The 20,169-nt window shown below is 45.1% G+C and overlaps 2 protein-coding genes across 6 annotated transcripts; both read left to right on the top strand.

Moving 5' to 3' along the window:
• Positions 1 to 595: 595 nt before the first annotated feature.
• pbxip1b (pre-B-cell leukemia homeobox interacting protein 1b) lies at positions 596 to 10,355 on the top strand. Of its 5 annotated transcripts, none has more exons than XM_085422996.1 (11): positions 596 to 742; positions 2,484 to 2,562; positions 3,817 to 3,892; positions 4,798 to 4,868; positions 5,346 to 5,739; positions 6,491 to 6,733; positions 6,909 to 6,932; positions 7,511 to 7,563; positions 7,796 to 7,909; positions 8,059 to 8,149; positions 8,494 to 10,355. In XM_085422996.1, exons 2-11 carry the CDS (start codon positions 2,512 to 2,514, stop codon positions 10,035 to 10,037), a joined length of 2,661 nt encoding a protein of 886 aa, XP_085279122.1. In that variant the 5' UTR covers positions 596 to 742; positions 2,484 to 2,511; the 3' UTR covers positions 10,038 to 10,355. The 5 variants fall into 5 exon arrangements, with proteins under 5 accessions (XP_085279122.1, XP_085279121.1, XP_085279118.1 ...); XM_085422995.1 differs by having other exon boundaries at positions 8,491 to 10,355; XM_085422992.1 differs by having other exon boundaries at positions 8,059 to 8,293.
• Positions 10,356 to 12,405: 2,050 nt separating this feature from the next.
• Positions 12,406 to 19,839, top strand: LOC146659119 (protein S100-A11-like). The gene is made up of 3 exons (XM_085424184.1): positions 12,406 to 12,426; positions 13,504 to 13,608; positions 19,705 to 19,839. Exons 1-3 carry the CDS (start codon positions 12,406 to 12,408, stop codon positions 19,837 to 19,839), a joined length of 261 nt encoding a protein of 86 aa, XP_085280310.1.
• The last annotated feature ends 330 nt before the right edge of the window (positions 19,840 to 20,169 follow it).

Raw genomic sequence — 20,169 nt, 5'->3', positions numbered from 1 at the left:
GAGGAAGCTTGCCAGCAGGTTTCAAGATGATACAGACTTTATATCCGGACTGGGTTAGAGTTTTCTGAATTGTACCCTGATGATCTGAGATTCCCAGGACTGTGGCTCACCTGATGTTCACTGTACAACACAAAGTGGTGTGGCAATAAATAAAGGAACTCATAAACAGAAAAAATTATTACCTACATGTCTGAATTTTTGCTTCTTTTCTTTTGGTCATTTGATGATTAGGTAATTCTGCACAGACACCTTTAAAGGGAGAAAAATGCTTTGATCTTAAGTGTCAGTAATATAGCTTCTATGAAACAGTTTTAGCTTGCATCTAATGTGACTCTTGGTATTTCTTAAGTGTGCAAAAGAGCATTATTATTATCGCTAAACTGGAGGCTCTATTTATGATGGAAACCATCAACTCAAGCCTGTCTAATGTCAGGGTAGCAGTAGCAGTAACCTGTAGTATTAATTTTACATTAATTCAGCCTCCATCACTTACATATTTATACATATATACATGTCAATCAACTTAGAAGCTTTCCAGCCGAAGTGAAGCGACAACGATATCTTATTGGATGAGCGAGAGGCGGGACTAGAGCAAACGCGTTTTGTGATTGGGCGAGAAGAGCATGGCTCAGTAAGTTCTGGAGGCACGTTATAAGTTGTCAAGTTTGATGGGAAGAATCAAAGAAGTCCTAGCTTGCGTCTGTGGCGTCCTCTGAAGTCTAAAGTAAAGTGACAGACCACGGTAAGACCCACCTGTATTTTTGGTTGTATTACAAGATAACGACGTCTTTTCTAGTGTCGTTTCTTCTCCCTCTGTGTCGCAAACGTTCACGTTTTCCTGGTTGCTCGGCAGACGTCGTTGAAGTGGAAACGTTTTTTTAAGGACTAATCTCAACAACTTTCGGCTTGTGAAGCCTTTAGTAGCCTACTAACAGCGGCCCTCACCTCATGTGAGAAGTGATATTCCTGAGTTTAACCAGATGTTGTTGTCTTCTTTAAGGCCGTGTGACATTTCCTGTCGCAGGTTATGAACTTCTTCCAACTAACCCCGACCCTTTTTGCATAGTGATAAGAGCGGTCTGCTTTTAGCGGTGATGCTGTGTGGAGCTGGCTTTAGCTCGCAGCCCAGCGTTGGCTGTCCTCATGGAAAGTCTTGTAGTTTATCTCTTGACCTTTTTTGGTAATTTTTCCATGCAGAGGCAAAGACGCTGCAAAAAAGAAAAAGAAAAAAGATTAACAGTCTAGTCTCTGGAAGATATCACACACATGCAGATTAATGTCTGAAGAGATAAACTGAGATTAGACGCATGCACTGTGAAAGTATGATCTTGCACCGACTCCTACAGCTAGATCTTAAATTAAATGCTATTCGTACCGATCAGTGAATAAGATCAGAACAGGATGTTATTTTTTTTCTCCCTCCCTTGTGTTGCATGTAAAATAATCCTTTTTAAAACTGTCCTTAGAATACATTTCTGCCTCTATTTTATTCCCCATGGCCATCTCCTGCATGCTCCCTCTGTCTGTCTCTAGTCAATCTCATGGTAGCTATATTTAGCTGGCATCTATTTAAACCATTCCACTATATCCTCCACAGTGCTCCTTGGGCCCCAGGCTAGATTCAGTAGGCTTCTCTTGGGAGGCACTCGATTAGGAGACCTAAATAGCAGAGCTGGGAGAGAATTGAATTTGGGGAGTGAAGTGTGTCATTACCCAGACAGTGTGGTATTAACTTAAGTGCCTCGTTCTTTCAGAATTCATACAAAACTAGACTGGATGCATATAAATATGTCTCGCTGTTATGCTACCTTGTGTAATTTGAAAGGAAAAGCTTTATAAAAATCTAATACCTGACACTTCCACCTAACAAGGGGGTGACACTGAAGTGGTTACATGGGAGATGATTTTCTCAACTACTGTGGTGGCAGCTAAGATGAATGATTTTACTGTAAAATAAGTGATTCCAAAGCAGTGGGCAGATAGTGTACACCACAAATGTGCTCATTTGTAGACCTCTGTTTAAGAGACCAGTACCTTTGAAATGGACAGCCCATTGTAGTGCCGGGCTTAGTTACCCATGTCTCTGCCAAAACATTTCCCAGCTAGTCAAAAGCCAGGCTGGCCAAAAGGCTCATAGCACACATAAACTACTAATGAAGAACTGAATGCTCCCAGGGAATTAGACTTCCTGCTCACATACAAAATGCACACACTCGCACAAAGACCTCAGTAACACATTACAGTCAGACCTTTATTGGCAAAATGGGTGAGGCTGAGTAGTAGAGGCTTGTATTCAAATCGGGTAAACAATGAGCGTAAATTTCTTAAAGCTGCAGTCCTCATGTTGTTACTGTAATTGTAAGCTAGTGGCACATTGTTAGTTGTCTCTTCTGTAAGTCAAACTGTAAAATATGCATGGCTTTGATTCAGGGTGTACGTATATACGCTCTTCACATTGTTCTCTATGTTGTTCTTTGTTGCAGGAGAGACACGCAAAGTCTCTTGGGGGCCATGTCTGGCACTGGGAGTGCTAATAACAGCTGGACCATCCTAACTCCTGAGGTATCATCGCTCTGTATAGAGCACTGGAATACACAGGCTTTAAGCAAAATGCTTTATTAAAAAAAACAAAATTACTGGTCTCAGTTTATTTTCTTTTGGTTACCTAAATATGAAGTTTGGTTTCTGTACTAAGTCTGTCTTGATCTTTCTGATTTGACTAGTATTCAGGAAGGCAAACTATTATAAGATCTTCTCATTTGTGAGCCTGTTAAAGAGGGTGATGCTCAGTCACTCATTGTTGTTGTTATTATTCCAGTAACGAGATAGATAGATAGAAGAAAGAATCTTGTTTTATCTTTAAAAGTTGTGGGTTATGTTGCCATATTTTCTCAGTAAGGACTCGTCCATAACTACAAATAACACATGTTGTGGGAAATTTAGTTATGCTTCATAAGTCTGAAAGAAAAAAATACATTGTAATATTAGATTTTTAATTCACTAAATATCAAAATTGGTGTTGAAAATGAAACACCTGTGAGGTTTCTTTGATTTTCAAGTGGTCTTAAAAAATTTTCAAGCTTTCTGAAGCTCTTTCAGACGCTGGCTGCTTTTTCACTCATTTTCAGTCCAGTTTTTGTAATTTAATGATTTTCTTTTTTTGATTATTTGTTAAGCCACTTAACACTTAATCATTATTGCATCAACAACATGATTTCCAGAGAGCTATTAGGGGAAAAATTTGGCAGATCTTGACATGGTGTGCAGTGTATCCTGACACAGGACCTGAAAGCATCTCTTTCTTCACTTGATCACTGAAGCCTCATCAGAAATGGCCTCAGTGAAAGGGTAGCTGTCAAGAGGCCATTCTTAAGAGATGGAAACGCAGAGAAAAGGTCGAGATATGCTGGATTACACAAGAACTGGACTGAAACTTATGGCAGCAAGTCTTATGGAGTGATAAATCCAAATGTAAAATTTTATGGGTCTCATCAAAACAGCAGTAATCCCAAACACACTGATGGTGCAGTAAAGGCATATTTGCATAGAAAAACAGTGGAACACTCAGCTATGAATTGGCCTCCACAGAGTCCAGACTTCAACATTTTTAAAGCAGCGTGGTATCATGTGGACAGAGAACAAAACAAAAGGCAGCCAACACCCAAAGAAGAGCTTTGAATGTCCTTCAAGAAGACTGCTTTTTGGTTTTATATAATGTGTGTTTGTACATTGCAGTAAATGACTGCACCCTGATGGGTGGCTTAATATTTTGCACAGCATTGGATTGTTCTCTGACTGGGTGTTTGTCTTTCTTAGGAAACTGCTGCTGAAACCCTGAAGCCTGTGATAATGGGGACGGAGTACCATGGAGAAAGCCATACAACTGCACCAGGTGCCTTCACATCCATTCCTTTTCTCAATCGCATATCCACATTAGGATCGGAGTATACCTGAAAATACTAACTTTTGTAGCAAGTGCATTTACCAAGTTTGGCAAACTGAATGTGCTTTCTCTGCTTTACAGGCAGTTTGTAAAGTGATTGCTTTGCACTCATTTGATGCTTTCCATGAGATGTGGATAAAGTTGTGAGTCTGGATTGACAAAGAGAATGACATTTGGCTGGCTTTCTTGTATTTTTCCTTGGAAATGTTTTGTTCTACCGCTAATGTCTTTTGAGGAGTGTTTGCATATTTAAAATGCAAAAATAAATAAATATATATATATATATATATATATATATATATATATATAAAATATATTTTTTTTTTTTAACCTTTATTTCTGTTGATTGTGTGCAGAAATAAAGGTAAGTAAGGTTCCAAAGATGCATACATGCAAACATGGGTATTTACACACACATGTCAGCTGATTAATGCAAGCTGCTCTGCCTTGCACACAGAAAACATAAAGTGTGTGTTTCACTACATCAGTGTGTAGAGGTTCTTTAAATGATGGTTTGGGTTTAACGTATAAATTCAATTTTTACAAGAGTGTCTCAAAAATAGTTTTACTGGCTTGATGTAATATTCTGCAGTTAGTGCATTAGAGCTTTGAGCCTTCCAGCTATTATTGCAAAGTTATTACCTAAGCAATCAGAAACGACTGTAATCAAAGAAAACAACTGGTAAAGTAGAAAAAAATACACCTCATCACCACTGCTTTTCACCCTGCCTGTGCATACTGGGGTCAGGTGTTGGTGTCACGAGTAGGAATTGCTCCACTTCAAAGAGTCAGGATTGAAAAATGTTGAACTGCTGGCCTAAATGGCTCCCCTCCTGTGTCTGTGTTTGATCCAGGTTCTGGGGACAACAACCAGCCTGCAAATGGTGCAAAGTCTGCAGAAGGGCTCCCTGTGGAGAACTACCTAGTAAGGCAGCAATACATGCAATGTTCTGTTCTGTAACAGTACCATTTGTCACGCGGCTTTGCTGAATGTGTAGCCTTGATTGGCCAAAGAAAGCATTCTCCTCTCCCACGTTTTAATTTTCTAATAATCCCGGGGCTTGAATGATTGCTTATTTTTGAATGCTCAAAGAATAAATACTAAACCTATTTATAGTGTAGTGAGACTGGTTGATTCTAATTGGACAGAATTTGCCTTTTTTTTTTTTTCCAAGTAGCAGCGTTATCCTTCTCATTTGTTCCTCAGATTTGGAAAGTGACTCATTTCAGCTGTAGCTTAGAGACGGCGTTCTTCATGCTAAAGATAACACAACAATATTTCTGTTTAAATAACATTTAAACCTTTAAGACCAAAGTTGTATTGCTTGGCTTTTAACCAAAAGTGCCAAATTATAAGAAGTGCAAAAACTTTTTTTTATAATGACCTTATTCTTATATCCAGGTACCAAAAGAAAAAACAGCAGAGCTAAGTGGAGGCTTGAGTGCAGATCAGCCCAGCTCTGTGCCCACTTCTGTCACGGATAACCCCATTCCTTCCTCTTTGGAAGTCTCCAGCAACTTGAACCATGGCAGTGATGAAGTCAGCCAGGCAGGAGGCCTACCTGAGGGCCCGGCGCAGAGCAGCTCTGACCCCGATTCATACTCTGACTCCTACACTCATGTAGCTCCTTCCCCTGATGAGCCCCCACTCTTACCGTTGAGCACAGAGACTCTTGGAGGTGCAGAGTGTGTGCAGATGGAAGGAACGCAGCATCTGCGAAATGAGGAGGAGCTAAAACAAGAAGGGGAGGAGTCAGATGCGTATCTAAAGACAACTGACTTGGGAAAAGAAACAGGTATGAACAGGGCGAAAGTCGGGTCATTATTACTTTAATATTAGAAAAACTTTATTATGTGTATGTCACTGTATACATGGCATGCAGCCTTTCTCTTCTGCTATTGGAGACTAAGCCACATGTTCTATTTGTGTTTGAAGTGTATTTGCTGGAACACCTGGTTATGGACTTTTTCAGTATCTGGGCCAGGAGGTTGTCTGGAGAGGCTGTGTGTGGAGGGGAGCATGATGTGACAGAAACCTTTAGTTACATGACACCCTGCAGAAGTAAATTGGCTTCAGAGGGACAGGAACCACTTAAAATATTTTGCAGTGTAGTGGTTTTGGTTTGTGTCACTTTTTACTGCTGCACCATCAAATGATTGGTCTTCTTTTACTCTGTTCTGCACTTTTTTTTTTTTTCTTACAATTTGTGTTTAAAAAGTAAAGTTCAGCATTAGTGATGTCTTTACAGAGCCAGTTATATCATTGCTCTTTTCTTTCAAAGCCAGACTGATTTGTTGAGTTTAAATATAAGAAAGTGGAGCAAATTAACCAGCATACCCTGCTTAGCTGGAGTGCTATCTTATATCAGCTATATAAAAGCAAGAAATATCTGTACTGCAACTTTGTGCTTAAAATAATTACGCTGCTGGGGGTTGAAATTTCTGATTGCATATTGTTGTGGTGTTTTCAGTTTATATTTGAGGTGTTCCTGTAACTTAATTATTGGTAGAACTACACCTTAATACTGTTTTCTTTCACCCCTCCAGACCCCCATGCAGATTCAGAAGTGAGTCAGGAGAGAACCGAGAAGGCTGGTGAGGAGGGAGAGTCAGAGGTGAGGAAGAGAAGGTCCCTTTTAGCATCTCTGGAGCAGATTGGGAGAAGAGAAGAGGAAGAGGAAGTGGACGAATTTCAGCTCCCCCAGCGAGAAGACGACAGCGGGTTTTCTGTGAACAAGTGCATCCTAGGTGCTCTCATTCTGTTAGGCCTTGGCACCATTTTTTTCTCAGGTAGGCATGTTACAAAGGTTAACGTTTCTTTCTTTCTTTCTAATTAGATTTTTTTGGGAAGCTCTTTGCCTGTTTTAAAATTATATTTTAAAGGTAAAAGCTTAAAAGAATAGAAAGTAACTAACACTGGATTAGATGAAGGATGCTCCGAGACTGAGGTGTATTATACATGCAGGTATCTTCATGGATCTGGATGAGGGTAGGTTCTTTCTGTGTGTATGTGTGGGTCACTGATTTAATTAAGTCTTTGTTGGCCACAGCATGTTTGCATGTGTGAGGATGCATGCAGGAAAAAGCCTTTGCATGTAATACTTTGCAGAAAAAAAGCTTTCAAAGTTCTTTATGCTGTTAAATGTGGGGTTTTGTCCTGATACTTGGTGTAGGTGTTATCAAAAGGCAACCTTGTTGCTTTGAAGGGACCAAGAACGACAGTAAATATTAGCTTTAGAAGCCTGTAAGCTCAGTTTGTCACCTGATTTTGACGTACAGTTTGAAAAGCAAAGGCGTGAGAATGAGGTAAAGGTGAAAACAGGATTCATGAGGACTTCACCAAGGAATCCATCCTTTTTTTTTTTTCTTTTTTTTTTTCTCTATTGCATTTACAAATGCATTTGTAATGAAGTGTATTATGAATGCTTCTTTTCTGCTCAGCTAAATTTCATTTTACTGTCAGAAACCTTAAGCATGTTGTTTCTGGGTAATTGCACATAGTTTGTTTGTTTTTTGCATGCTATTTTTAATTTATTACTTGCATTGAAACTAATATTTGCGTTGCAGAGAGCGACTATAGTACAAGGGATCTGAAAGATACAGAGCTACCAGGAAAACGGGTCAGTGTAATGTCTACTCTGTCTGTTTCTTCTAGTCTAACCTTTATTTACTGTATAATGAGTGGCAATTTAAAAAAAATAAAATAAATTAATTAATTTTACTGTACAGTGACTTGTTCTTGTTCTTTCCCGTTCCATTAACACCTTTTTCTTCTCCACTCCTCCACCTGGCAATAGTTATTTTGAGAAGACTTCTAATATCTTGCAGATGTGTAATTCTGTTTGTTGACAGGAGTGGCTTAACCCAGAGGCTCCTCAGTCCCCACTAGATGCTGACAATTCAGAGCTTTTAAACAAGCTAGCCAAAGGGAATGAGCAGATTTCTGTGCTCCAAGCCCAACTTCAGGTGTGACTCCATTCTGTCTCTCACCTCGTCTCCTCTGCGTGTGTACAGTAATGCACATTTGTATAAATACATGTGTGTCTGTGGATAAAGGTGTCAGTGAGTGTGTGGTATTCTCACAGGACCCTCTTTTTCTGTTCTTCTTTAAACAGACACAGAACGAGGAGCTAAAAGTAGCCCAGGGACATGCAACAGAGGGAGCAAAGGAGCGGCTGAGGTGGGAGGCGGTGGAGAAGGAAAACAGTAGGTTGAAGACAGAGATGGCTTCTCTTCCTGTCCTTCAGAAAGAGAATGAGAGGATGAAGAAAGAGCTGGAGTCATTCCCGGCCCTACAGAAAGAACTAGAAACTCTGAGATCCACTGTGACAGAATTAAAAGTCTCCTCAGGTACAAAGGGAGCAAGGGAGGAAGAAGGGAGGGGATGTGGAGGAGAGTAGGAGATATAGAAGGATGAGAGTTATAAGAAAGCTTGGGAGTAGATTAGTCATTTAGTGATTTGCTTTCTTCTCTCTGTTTTTGAAACGCAATGCACACTTGTATCTTTTTTTTCTTTTTCTAACTTTGACTTTTTGTGGTTGCTCCAGCAGGCAGTCAGACAACTCAAGCCTCCATGAAGCTCGCTACATTGCCCCCACCTGGTCAGCCAGAGGACAGCAAGCAGGAAACGGCTGGATCCACAGGGAGACAGACAAAGCATCCACGGGATGACCCAAAGCAGAAAAAGAAAGATGTGAAGAGAGATCGTTATGACTTGGGCGAGCAGAAAGAGGGAAAAGAGAGAAAAAAATCTGTAGGGATGGAAGGAGAGAAAAAGGGCCGTAAAGATGGCAGTAAAAAAGAATGGAAGAAGGAAAAACATGAGCAAGGAATGTTTGACAGGGAGAATGATAAGGAAGGTAGACTGAAGAGGCATAGTGAAGGGGAAAAACAGTGGAAGGAGAAAGACTGGAAGAAAGAGAAGACTAGCAGAGGTGATGAAGGAAAGCCATGGAAAGATGGGGAAGGAAAAAGAGAGCGGACAGAAAAGAGGGAGAAAAAAGAATGGAATGAAGATGTTGATAGGAAAAGACCAAAGCATGAGAAAGTGAATGAGGGAAAACAATTGGGAGGTAAGGAGGAGAACAAGCACTGGAAGGAAGGAAAGGATCGTGGGGGGAGACAGAAAGAACAAAAGGAATGGAAGAAGCTGAAAGATGGCTTCAAAGAAAGTGGCAAAGTGCAGTGGGAAGATAAAGAGTGGAAGGAGAAAGGAGAGAGAGAGTGGAGAAGAGGCACTGAGAGGGATGATAAAAATGACAAACTTCAGGGTAAAGTAGGGAAAGAAAAGGATGAAAGGAAACGGTGGGAAGGCAGTAAAAATCACGGCAAAGACGGATCGAGGGAAGATGACAGGAAGCGATGGAATGAACATGAGCGGAAGAGTCAAAATGGGAAACACGATAAGGAATGGAAGAGCAAGGACAAGAAGTGGGAACAGTCGAAACGGGAGCAATCGAAAGAGAGAGACGGGAGGAAGGAGAAGAAGCATAATGAAGACTGGAAAAAAGACAAATTGCAATTCCAGAAAAGCAAAGATGTATACAAGGTTAAAAATAATCATGGCAAAAAGGAAGAACATCAATACGGAGACCAAAAGCAGCCTCATACACACCGCAAACCCTCCATGGGGCAGCCTGAGTACTGGGTCCAGCAGAGAGAGCGTCTCCAGCACAGTCCTAAACCTTCACAGGAGTGCGACTCATTGGAGTCCTGTGCAAAGGCTGAGCGGCTGCTCCCTGTCCACTTACCCGAGTTTGAGGCCATCCTCCAAACCTATCTAGCTAAGGCAGAGCAGGCAGGTGTCGATGATTCCAAAAGAGAGGAGCTCAAAAAGCTGGCCACGCAGTTTTTTAAGGATGGCGTTTTTGTTCATGATCAGATGAGCTTTCAAGATTTTGTTGGAGATTTGAGCGATATTTTAGAAGACATGGTGGAAGAGGACGAGGATGGGGAACAAGATAGCGCTATAGAGGATGAAATGGAGGAGTTTGAGAGAGAAGTCATGAGAAAGTTTTCATTGCGGGGAGGTGGAGAGAAAGAGGAGAGAATCAAAGGGGACTGGAGAAAGGAGAGCGGACAAGGACGTGGCTGATGAAATGATAGAATTGATGGATCTGTCAAAAGTGGCTAAAAGGAGTCAGAGCGAGCGAGGGTTTACTCAAAGGGAACATTTCTTATTGGACCACAAAGGCTTAAAGTATACATTTATCAACCTGTCATGCTTTTTGCAGGACGACCTTTTGTGTTTTACCTCCATCTGCTGTCCACTTGTGGGTTTTTTTTTGTTTTGTTTGTTTTTTTTTTTTTTTGGAGTGCTCATATGCAAACACTTAATGCACTGTTACATAGGAAGGGCTTGAACGTACATCGTGTGTGTGAAGTGCTGAGTCTGATATTTTAAGAATCTGCATCATACATCTTAGATGGTGACAGACAAATATTGCTAGCCTAAAACAGTCCCACTAAATGTATGAACATTTACTTACAGCTGTTTATTTGGGACCGACCACCTGCAGCTACTGTGAATGTCCGTTAGTGTGAAAGTCATTGCTATTCACAATTCTCTTACACTGTTGCTCTCAATAAGATTTCTAAAAGATGCTGCACAGTCTTATTCAAACACCACACTTTCACTATTTTCTGCAAGCGGCACTGTGCACTTTTAAAATCTGCTTATTCGCTGATCATGGCTGATTTTGTTAATTAAGCATGGACTGCTGAACGACTTGAGCGAGGGTCTGTAGTCATGACACTTGTGTTTGTACATACATTATGCTTGTGTTTAGGAACTTGCTTAAATCTACAAATGTCTAATTAACTTATTTTATAGGTGAAATCTAGAGAATTGATGGGCACATGAGATTTTGACATGTTGAGCATGTTTATTGCTGTTCAGGTGTGGAGCTTGTGCAGATGTCCTTAAGTTATTGCTTTGTGATGACTGTAACATTTGTTTGTGGTTGGTGACGGTACTTAAGACATTTGTTTTCAAAAATACTTTATCTCTTTACGTGTGGATAAACTTATGAAATGTAGCAGATTTAAAGGCCTTCAGCACCATAGAGATTGTTTTGTTTTTTTTCTTCAAAGGTTGCCACACAGCGTGTGGTAGCACAGAGAACTTTAAATGTCATTACAGTTGTGTTTTCCCATGTTCTTGGCATTAAAAAATAATAAATGTAATTCCTCTCTGTGATGAATAATACTTGACTCTGTCTTCCTTTAACTCACCTGTTTAGTCTTTAAGAATACTTCCTGAAGTGTATGCTCGCTGTAACAAGTTCTCCATAGTGATGACAGATAAGCCACGGGCTCTTGCCACACACTGTATTTTTTTTCTACACTATTTACAGACTCAAACAGCTCCGACACTTTGCCCCAACTGCAGCGCCACTGCCTTTTCAGTGCATTTCATTCGTGCGTCACTCCTCTGGGCCCACACAGACTATAAAGGAGGGATCATGATTAGTAGCTGTGTGCCAGCCTGCTCCACCTCTTTGTTCAAGCCATTAAACCACACCACATTGCCAAACTCATCTTATTAGATGCATTGAGCTCGGGGTGCCTTTGTTGCTGTGCCACACTGATACAGACAATTCTACAAGGTTGAGAACAAGAAGTTGTTTCTTAGTGAACATTTATCCTAATGTAGTCTGTCTGTACATCAACTGTTTCATTAACTTTGCTTCAGCAAATAGCAGCCTTTATACCTGCTTATTTTAAGTTAATCTTAAATAGAGAAGAAATTAGGATATATATATATATTTTTTTAATCTATTGTCCCTTCCTATTGTGTACATCCATCCATCCATCCATTTTTCTTAACTTTATCCAGCTGAGTCATCTCCTTGTCTGATATACACATTTCTTCCTTTGTCTTCAGCCAACAGTAGCATAGCTTCCTGTGGCATGCTCTTGGCCAACAGCACCAGAGGCGATCGTTAGTAGCCCGAGCTGCACCCAATCTGCTATGGAAATCTCATTCTTGATGATATTTGATTTGGCAAAGAATGCCCTTCCTGACACAACCCTCCCAATTTATCCTGGCTTGGGACTGGCACTAGGAGCACACTGGAATGCACCACCACGAGCACCCTCACCCCATGTCTAGGTTTGGAATAAGTCAGAGGAGCTGGAGAGAATCTGTGCAGGCTCAGCATGGGGCCCAAAATAGCTGTGGATTTAAACACAGGACCTTCTTACTGTGAGGCCAACCACTGCATAACTACTGCATAAATGAATTAAGCTGTGAAATTTCATGTCCTAAGGGTCAAAGGTCGGCTTCACCACATGTCAATTTTCTAGAGAACATGTTTCAGGACAGTCTTTTACAAAATAACAGGCTGTGAACGTATTTACTTAAATTTGGTCAGAAACTGAACTGGTGACACTAATCTACTGAATTCACTTCATTTAATAATAAATGTGGACACATGTGGGCCTAAATTGATTGGTTGGGAATGGCCTACAACCCCAAGGCAGTAATTTAAGTTTATATTTAGCTTGAAACCTTTAGGCCTATGATGTTTGCCTCAAGGCCAAATGCTGGTGTTGTAGACTTAAGTAGCAATTTAGAACTTTAAGACATGTCCTCAGACAGAGATACACCTGCAGCTACAGTCCCAGGATATCAATCTTAAAACAACTAGAAGCATTGGCCCACTGTAAGCACCGATGCTTTTATAAGACTGTGTGTAGGGAAGCAATTTCCAGCCCCCTCACTAAGCCATTTATTTTGAGTTAGTTGCCACACTCTCCTTCCCCAATGACAGCCAAGGGAATGGAAGGAGGAGAACTAAATACTGCTTTTTCAAGTACAAGGGGATAAAGATGTGTGTGTCTGGGTGTGTGCGTCATACAGCAGAGAAACAAAAACTAGAAGAGGGGATATTTGGATGATAAAGCCGATGTGCTTGTTAGTGCTAACTGCCTCCCTAATATGCCAATTGTGCACATCCTGTCAGAGCTTTAGAGTTTAAAAAAAAAAATTTTATGAGATAAAACCCAAGTGCCTCATTCTCATCCTCATTCAAAAGTTTCCATATACAGACAGTATAATTATATACCTGATGTACTGCTCTACTTTTTGCTCTCCACAGCATTCTGCCCACATTTTCATACTCACAAGAAGCAAAGGAAATAAACTGTCTGTGCACTGGGATGACCCGCAAAAATGATTAAAAATAGTTCACAGGCAGCGCAGAATGTTAATGTTAACCTCGCTTAACTTCACTTCTCAGTCTTGTGGTGGTTTTCCTGAATGAGATGATGCATCTAGTAATCCATCCTTCTTCAAAGATTGGCTACAAGCTGTGTGTGCATCTGAAAACACAGCTGTGTCATGGAAAAACATTTGTGGTTTCTTTGGAAATATGGTTTACACTTTTAACAATTCCAATGATTTATCTACTTAATCCGTCAACAGCAGGGTACAAAAGGAGAAGAAAGACGTTTGTACTCACCAAATACCTACACACACACAGCTGGTGAGTTTCCACTGTCTTTTATTCCAAATCAATGTTAGAATTCTGTTGAACTTCAGTATATGCTTTTAAAAGAGTCGACCATTAAAGGCCTGTGCTGGCAGGGATGGTTCCTCTGACACGCTGAGCAGAGATGAGTTTTACAGACTGGTGTCATCAGAGCTCCTTAACTTCGTCAAGGTAAAATCAGTGCACAGTAGTTTCATTTGTACCTCTTATTCATTGATCTAATAGTCACAGCAGGTTGGTGGCTTTACTTAAGTATCTATTACATTTTCTATTTCTATAGATGCCTGTTTTCTTTTTTGCATTGACTATTGGTTCTGTACTTACAGACAGTTTATATGCGGATTTAGGCTGCAGGCTACTAACTGTTAGCACTTATTGTACGCTGACTACGCTGAAAAAAAGACCAGATGCAACACAAAGTACCATACTTAGATATCAGTTTGAAGACCCGCAGTTTCATTATTAAAGTATTGTAACGTTCACAAGAACCAGACGGTTGGGGTCTCAGTTTGTCCGTTTATTCGGCACATAAGCCAGCAGGTTGTTAACTCAGGGGGAAGCGCTCTCGAACTACACCTCTCTTCAGCCTGGCACACACACAGAACAACCAGGTCCCCCCACCCCTTCCTGTACACCACCCTCACTACTTCCTGCAGCCCAACCAAACATGAATCTTAAAGGAACAACAACAGTGTGCAGAGAAAACCAACATGTCACTGTCCAGTAACACTTAACCATCGTTACACTGCCCCCCCAGCAATAAGTTCCTCGTCCCCGAGGGAACGACACAGTCTCTGAGGCGGGGCGGTAGCCTACGTTCCCTCCTTGACCTCCTGAGCCCCTGAGGAGGACGCGGAGCTTCGGGGCTTTGGGGTGAAGAGTCCGAGGGGGGGGAACGCAGCCCCGGTCGGGGGCCCCTCTGAGCAGGGTCATGGACGCTCTGTACACGTCCCTCTGGAAAGGAGGGGAGGGACTGTCCTCTGTAGGGGGCCATCCGGTCTCTGTGCAGCGCTACTATCCTCCCCCTAGGAGGCAACTGCACCCTGTAAACAACCTCCCCCACTCGCTCTAGGACGCTGCAAGGTCCCACCCAGCTGCTATCCAGTTTAGGACACCGTCCCTTCTTCCTCTTTGGGCTGTAGACCCACACCAGCTCCCCAGCACGGAAGTGCCTCCCTTTAGTGGTGATGTCGTAATTCCTCTTTTGGCGCAGGCCTGCCTTCGCCAGCTGCTCTCGGGCGTAGGAATGTGCAGAATCCAGCCGGTCCTGCAGCTTCCTTGCGTAGTCCCGGCCCGGTGGTGCCTCTGGCGCGTCCGGGGGTTTCCCAAAAGCCAACTCTGCAGGAGTTCTCAGCTCTCTCCCTAACATGAGCAGGGCAGGCGTACATTGGGTGGAGTCCTGCACTGCCGACCTGTAGGCCATGAGGGTAAGGGGAAGATGGTAATCCCAGTCCCGTTGGTGTTCTGAGGTAAGGATGGCTAGCTGCTGGGCCAGCGTCCTGTTAAACCTTTCCACCAGCCCATCGCTTTGGGGGTGAAGTGGGGTGGTGCGGGTTTTCTTAGTCCCAAGGCGTTCACACATGGCAGCAAATACCTTGGACTCAAAGTTACGCCCCTGGTCACTGTGGAGGGTCTCTGCTGTTCCAAAGCGGCTGAACATCCCCTCCACTAATACATCAGCGACCGTCTCAGCCTCCTGATCTGGGATGGCGTATGCTTCCGGCCACTTGGTAAAATAGTCCATGGCCACAAGAACATAGCGGTTTCCTCTGTCTGTGCGAGGAAATGGGCCCATGACGTCCACAGCTACTCGCTCCATTGGGGCTCCTGCTGGTTGCTGCTGAAGCTGAGCCCGGGACTGGTCTTGTGGCCCTTTGTGTGAGGAACATGCATCACAGCTGCGGCAAAAGTCCTCCACATCCCTCCGCTGTTGACCCCAGTAATAGCCCTGGCGGAGGCGGCGAAGAGTCTTGGAGACCCCAAAGTGGCCAGAGCCAGTGCTCCCATGGCAGGCTCCCAGCACAGCTGACCTCAGCGACCTTGGCACCACAACCTGCCACCTCTCCTCCCCCGTGGCAGGATCCTTCCAGGCACGCTCCAACACCCCCTCCTTCAGCCTGAGAGCTGCAAACTTGGCCCACAGCCCCCTGGTACAGATGGAAAACCCAGTGACCTCATCCCAAAGGGGTTGCTCCCCCTTCTCCAGCCACTGCAGGACCGGCAGCAGGTCTGTGTCTTGTTCCTGCCGTGCCCTCCACTCCGCTGCATCCACCACCAGAAGAACCCTGCAGGCGAGCTGTGCTGCTCCGTCTATTGTCGTGAGTTCCCGCTCTATTTCCTCTCGCTTCTCACAGTAACGGCAGCCAGCTGCAGCACATGGGCGGCGAGAGAGGGCGTCTGCGTTAGAATGGTGCGTCCCTGCTCTGTGCTCCACGGTGAAATTGAAGGCTTGGAGCTCCTCCAGCCAGCGAGCCACCTGTCCCTCTGGCTCCCTGAAAGACATCAGCCACTGAAGGGCAGCATGATCAGTTCTGACAACAAATGCTGTGCCGCACAGGTAGTATTTAAAGTGTCTCACCCCCGCCACCACAGCCAACAGCTCTCGTCGTGTGACACAGTAGCGCCGCTCGCTCCTGTTCAGGACCCGGCTGAAGTACGCCACCACCTTCTCCCCTTCCGGTCCAACCTGCGACAACACCGCTCCCAGCCCCACATTACTTGCGTCAGTGTCCAGGACAAAAGGCAGGGCGGGGTCAGGGGGGGCAAGGACTGGGGACTCTGTCAGCGATCTGCGGAGGGTGTCGAACGCCTGCTGACAGTCCTGGGTCCAGATGAAGTCACGGTCCTTCTGCACCAGGTGGAAGAGTGGTGCGGCTATGGAGGAAAAGCCCTTCACAAACCTCCTGTAATAAGACGCCAGTCCTAGGAAGCTTTTGAGCTGTTTCTGGTCTGCTGGTGTGGGCCACTCGGTAATGGTGTGAATTTTTTCCTCCAAAGTGCTGATGCCCTCACGACCCAGCTTGTGGCCCAGAAACTCCACCTCCCTCCTCATGAAGTGGCACTTGTCGGGATGCAGCTTCAGGCCTGCAGCCGCCACCCTCTCCAACACTTGTCTCAGGGCATCCAGGGCAGCATCAAAGGAGCTCCCGTGCACTAGAAGATCATCCAGGTAAACCAGACACCGTTGCCGTGGGACGCCAGCCAGCACACTGTCCATGAGCCTCTCGAAGGTCGCAGGAGCGTTGCAAAGGCCAAAACTCAGGACTTTGAACTGCCATAGTCCCCTGTTAGTGCAGAAGGCTGTCTTCGGTCTGGATTCCGGGGACAGTGGCACCTGCCAGTAGCCACTCCGCAGGTCCAGGGTGGAAAACCAGGAGGACCCGGCTACTAAGTCGAGGGACTCATCAATCCTGGGAAGGGGGTAAGAGTCTTTCTTCGTCACTTTGTTGAGTGGTCTGTAGTCCACACAGAAACGCATCCTAGGACTTTTTTTCTTAGGCACCATCACCACCGCGGAGGCCCACGGGCTATCAGATGGTTCTATGATGCCCGCCTTCATCATTTCACACAGCTCCCTGTCTGCAGCCTCCTGATGAGCCAGGGGCAGGCGGCGGGGGCGCACTTTAATAGGCTGGGCATCCCCGGTCTCAATGACGTGCTCTACCAAGTGTGTCGAGCCAACATCACTTTCTTTCAGGGCAAAAATGTCACTAAACTCTTTTAGTACCTGCCATAGACTCTCTTGCTGCTGTGGAGTCAGCCCCTCACAGTTCTTTGACCAGATACTCCTCACTGCTGAGAGCCTCTCCTCCTCCTCCTCCTCCGCTCGCTGTTCTGCTGGCGGGTCTGAGGTGGACGCCGCGGCAGATGCTGTGCAGACCGGGGGAGGAATAAGCGGCACCTTCTTCCCATCAGGGAGTACGAGGAGGCCTTTGCCTAAGTCCAGTACACCACCAATGGCTCGTAAAAAATCCAGCCCAAGGATGCAGGCATCCTGCACGTCAGCCACCCAGGCAGCATAAGACACACCGAGGTCCCCCACCTTGAACTGGAACACTCCCTTCCCTCTCATTGGGGCCAGATCACCGGTCACAGTCTTAAGTTGCACGTTAGTCGGTTGTACAGCAGCTCCGGTTGGGACAATATCGGGTCGGACCAGCGTTGCATTGGATCCCGTGTCCAGCAGGGCCGTACAGGACACCCCCACAATAGTCACTGGAACATGGCAAAAGCCGCCAACCTGGGTCCAGCCCACAGTGATGGCCGCACCGGGTGGAGGTGGCGGTGGTGTGGGGATGTCGTTCTCCCAGGCCCGTGTACTCCCGCCTACACGGGCCCGTGGGCGTTTCCCTGAACCGCTGCAAGCTTGGGGCACTGCCTGATGAGGTGTCCGACTTGTCCACATCCCCAGCAGCTCTGAGGTCGGCGGTGTGGGCCAGCCCGAGGGGAAGGCGACTGCAGCGAAGCTGTCTGCACCAAACTGCACAGGCCCGCTGGCGTCTCCATCTGTTCCACAGGTGCTGACACAGCCCTCACCACGTGTGCGTCGTCAGCGCCCCCAGAGGATCCTGCAAGCATCTCCCTCTCCAACGCTAGCTCCAGGGCTGCACTGAGTGTGGCAGGCCGAGCAAGCTGAGTTTGCATGCGGAGCTCTTTAGGGCTCAGGGCCTGCAGGAACTGGTCCCGAGCTAGCCTGCACTGATGGTGGCATGCTGTCATACGCCCTCCGGCAAAGGCACTCGACTTCATGGGCCAAAATGCGGAGGGGCTCACCTGGCAATCTGCGTCTGTTGTGGAACTCCGACCTCAGCAGCACTGGTTGGTTATACTGCCCGAAGCGCCTCTGAAGTGCTCCGACCAGAGCATTATAATCTCCCCTCTGCTCCTCGGTCAGCAGCAGCAAGCATGCAGCTGCATCCTCACACAGGCACAAAGCCAATTGGAGAGCTTTATGTTCCTCAGACCAGCCAGCTGCAACAGCTAACAGCTCGAACTGTGCGATAAACACTTCCCATGGCGTCTTGCCGCTGAACTTAGGCGTTTTTATATTCGCTGCAGCTTGCTGGGCGCCGCCATGTTTGTTTACATCACGTGACGGCGCGCCAAGCGAGGTCGACTCCTTCCCGCCGGAATCGCGGCCGCTGTGCGAACAGTTCCCGAGCCTAGTCAAACCTGGAGAAAATCCAGCCTCTGCAGACAGCCGCAGCGCCGTTTCCCTCACTCCATGGGCGGGCGAGCGCGGACGAACCTCCCTCTCCTCCGTCTCCTTCTTAATCCTGCCCGGCAACATCCTCGTCTCGTAACGGCAAGCGTCGCCGGCAACAGGGTCTCGGGCGTTCTGGGGTTCTTTTTTCTTTCTTCACTTCTGACACCAATGTAACGTTCACAAGAACCAGACGGTTGGGGTCTCAGTTTGTCCGTTTATTCGGCACATAAGCCAGCGGGTTGTTAACTCAGGGGGAAGCGCTCTCGAACTACACCTCTCTTCAGCCTGGCACACACACAGAACAACCAGGTCCCCCCACCCCTTCCTGTACACCACCCTCACTACTTCCTGCAGCCCAACCAAACATGAATCTTAAAGGAACAACAACAGTGTGCAGAGAAAACCAACATGTCACTGTCCAGTAACACTTAACCATCGTTACAGTATAATCAGGGAGACTCAATTTACTCAAACTGAGTTTTGTTTCTCACGAAATTAATCATAAGGGGGAAGCTGATGTTATTAAGCGTTAGTCATCATCTATGTGAGCTCTCATCAACAGTTGCAGTCTTACTGGAGTTTTGAGTCATTTAACAGCTCTCCTGCCTGTGATCTTGACCATGAATGAGCAGTTGCATCATCTCATATTGGGACAGGATATTACTCTCCATTTAATGTTTCACACTAAATGTCCCCCCCTCAAAAAAAAAAGTATTGCGTTGTTGAGACTGTCTTGTCTGTGCTCTACATGTTCGAAGGATAAAGGTCTGCTTTACCCACAGTGTGGAAAATTCCACATGCTTCTTCTTGTTTGAATAGTTGTAATAATCGCAATGACCACTAGATGGGGACAGAGTCAATAGAGTTCTGTGCCAAACCACTTCTGCTGATGAAGCATGATTTTTTTTTTTTAAACTCGTTTGCATGCCAGTGTGTTCTGCTTGCCTCTGATCTCTCGCTCCATACACATGACCAGTGTTAACCGAATTTTTTGCATTATCCACGGACTGAGACGGTTCTTTTTTAATATTGGATACATGTGATTTCCTGTTTTCCTGCAGAAAGCTGATGACCCTGCTGCCATTGACCAACTTATGAGCTCATTGGACAAGAACAATGATGGAGAGCTCAACTTCTTGGAATTCTGGCAGCTGATTGGGCAACTTGCGAGCAAGCATGGGAGGTTTAGCCAATAAGAGTGTCCTCGGATACTCTTTCTTTCGCAGTTCTGTGTGTTACTGTGTCGCCTGTGTGCCATGTAGTTAAAAAAAAAACGGGATTTCAGCCAGATGAAAAACACCCTAAAGCCCGTTTCAGTTTCACAGTCATGTGTTTTTAGTCAATACTTTGTGTTTCATTTCCACCTCCCATGTTTCAAGAGGCTCTCAGGTAGATTCAGTCACTTCACTTTTACATAACACTACACGGTTTCGGTAGTTTTAGAACAAATCCCAGCCCGCAGCGAAAACACATGCTTTAAGCCCGGCGTGCTCACAGTCCTATGATGAAACTGCAGAATAGGAATG

This window comes from Rhamphochromis longiceps, linkage group LG11 (assembly GCF_057381845.1).
Source record: "Rhamphochromis longiceps isolate RC_006_pf linkage group LG11, R_longiceps_female_GT1.1, whole genome shotgun sequence".
NCBI classification, from domain to species: Eukaryota; Metazoa; Chordata; class Actinopteri; order Cichliformes; family Cichlidae; genus Rhamphochromis; species Rhamphochromis longiceps.
This window is presented reverse-complemented; position numbering and strand designations above follow the sequence as displayed.

What these genes read in the sequence shown, in the direction of transcription:
- pbxip1b (XM_085422991.1), top strand. Translation starts at nt 2,512, where the DNA reads ATGTCTGGCACTGGGAGTGCTAATAACAGCTGGACCATCCTAACTCCT. An exon ending in GGACCATCCTAACTCCTGAG is followed by an intron (nt 2,563 to 3,816) that starts GTATCATCGCTC and finishes TGTCTTTCTTAG; the next exon opens with GAAACTGCTGCTGAAACCCT. An exon ending in TGCTCCAAGCCCAACTTCAG is followed by an intron (nt 7,910 to 8,058) that starts GTGTGACTCCAT and finishes TTCTTTAAACAG; the next exon opens with ACACAGAACGAGGAGCTAAA.
- LOC146659119 (XM_085424184.1), top strand. Translation starts at nt 12,406, where the DNA reads ATGGCCTACAACCCCAAGGCA. An exon ending in TGGCCTACAACCCCAAGGCA is followed by an intron (nt 12,427 to 13,503) that starts GTAATTTAAGTT and finishes TGCTTTTAAAAG; the next exon opens with AGTCGACCATTAAAGGCCTG. An exon ending in AGCTCCTTAACTTCGTCAAG is followed by an intron (nt 13,609 to 19,704) that starts GTAAAATCAGTG and finishes GTTTTCCTGCAG; the next exon opens with AAAGCTGATGACCCTGCTGC.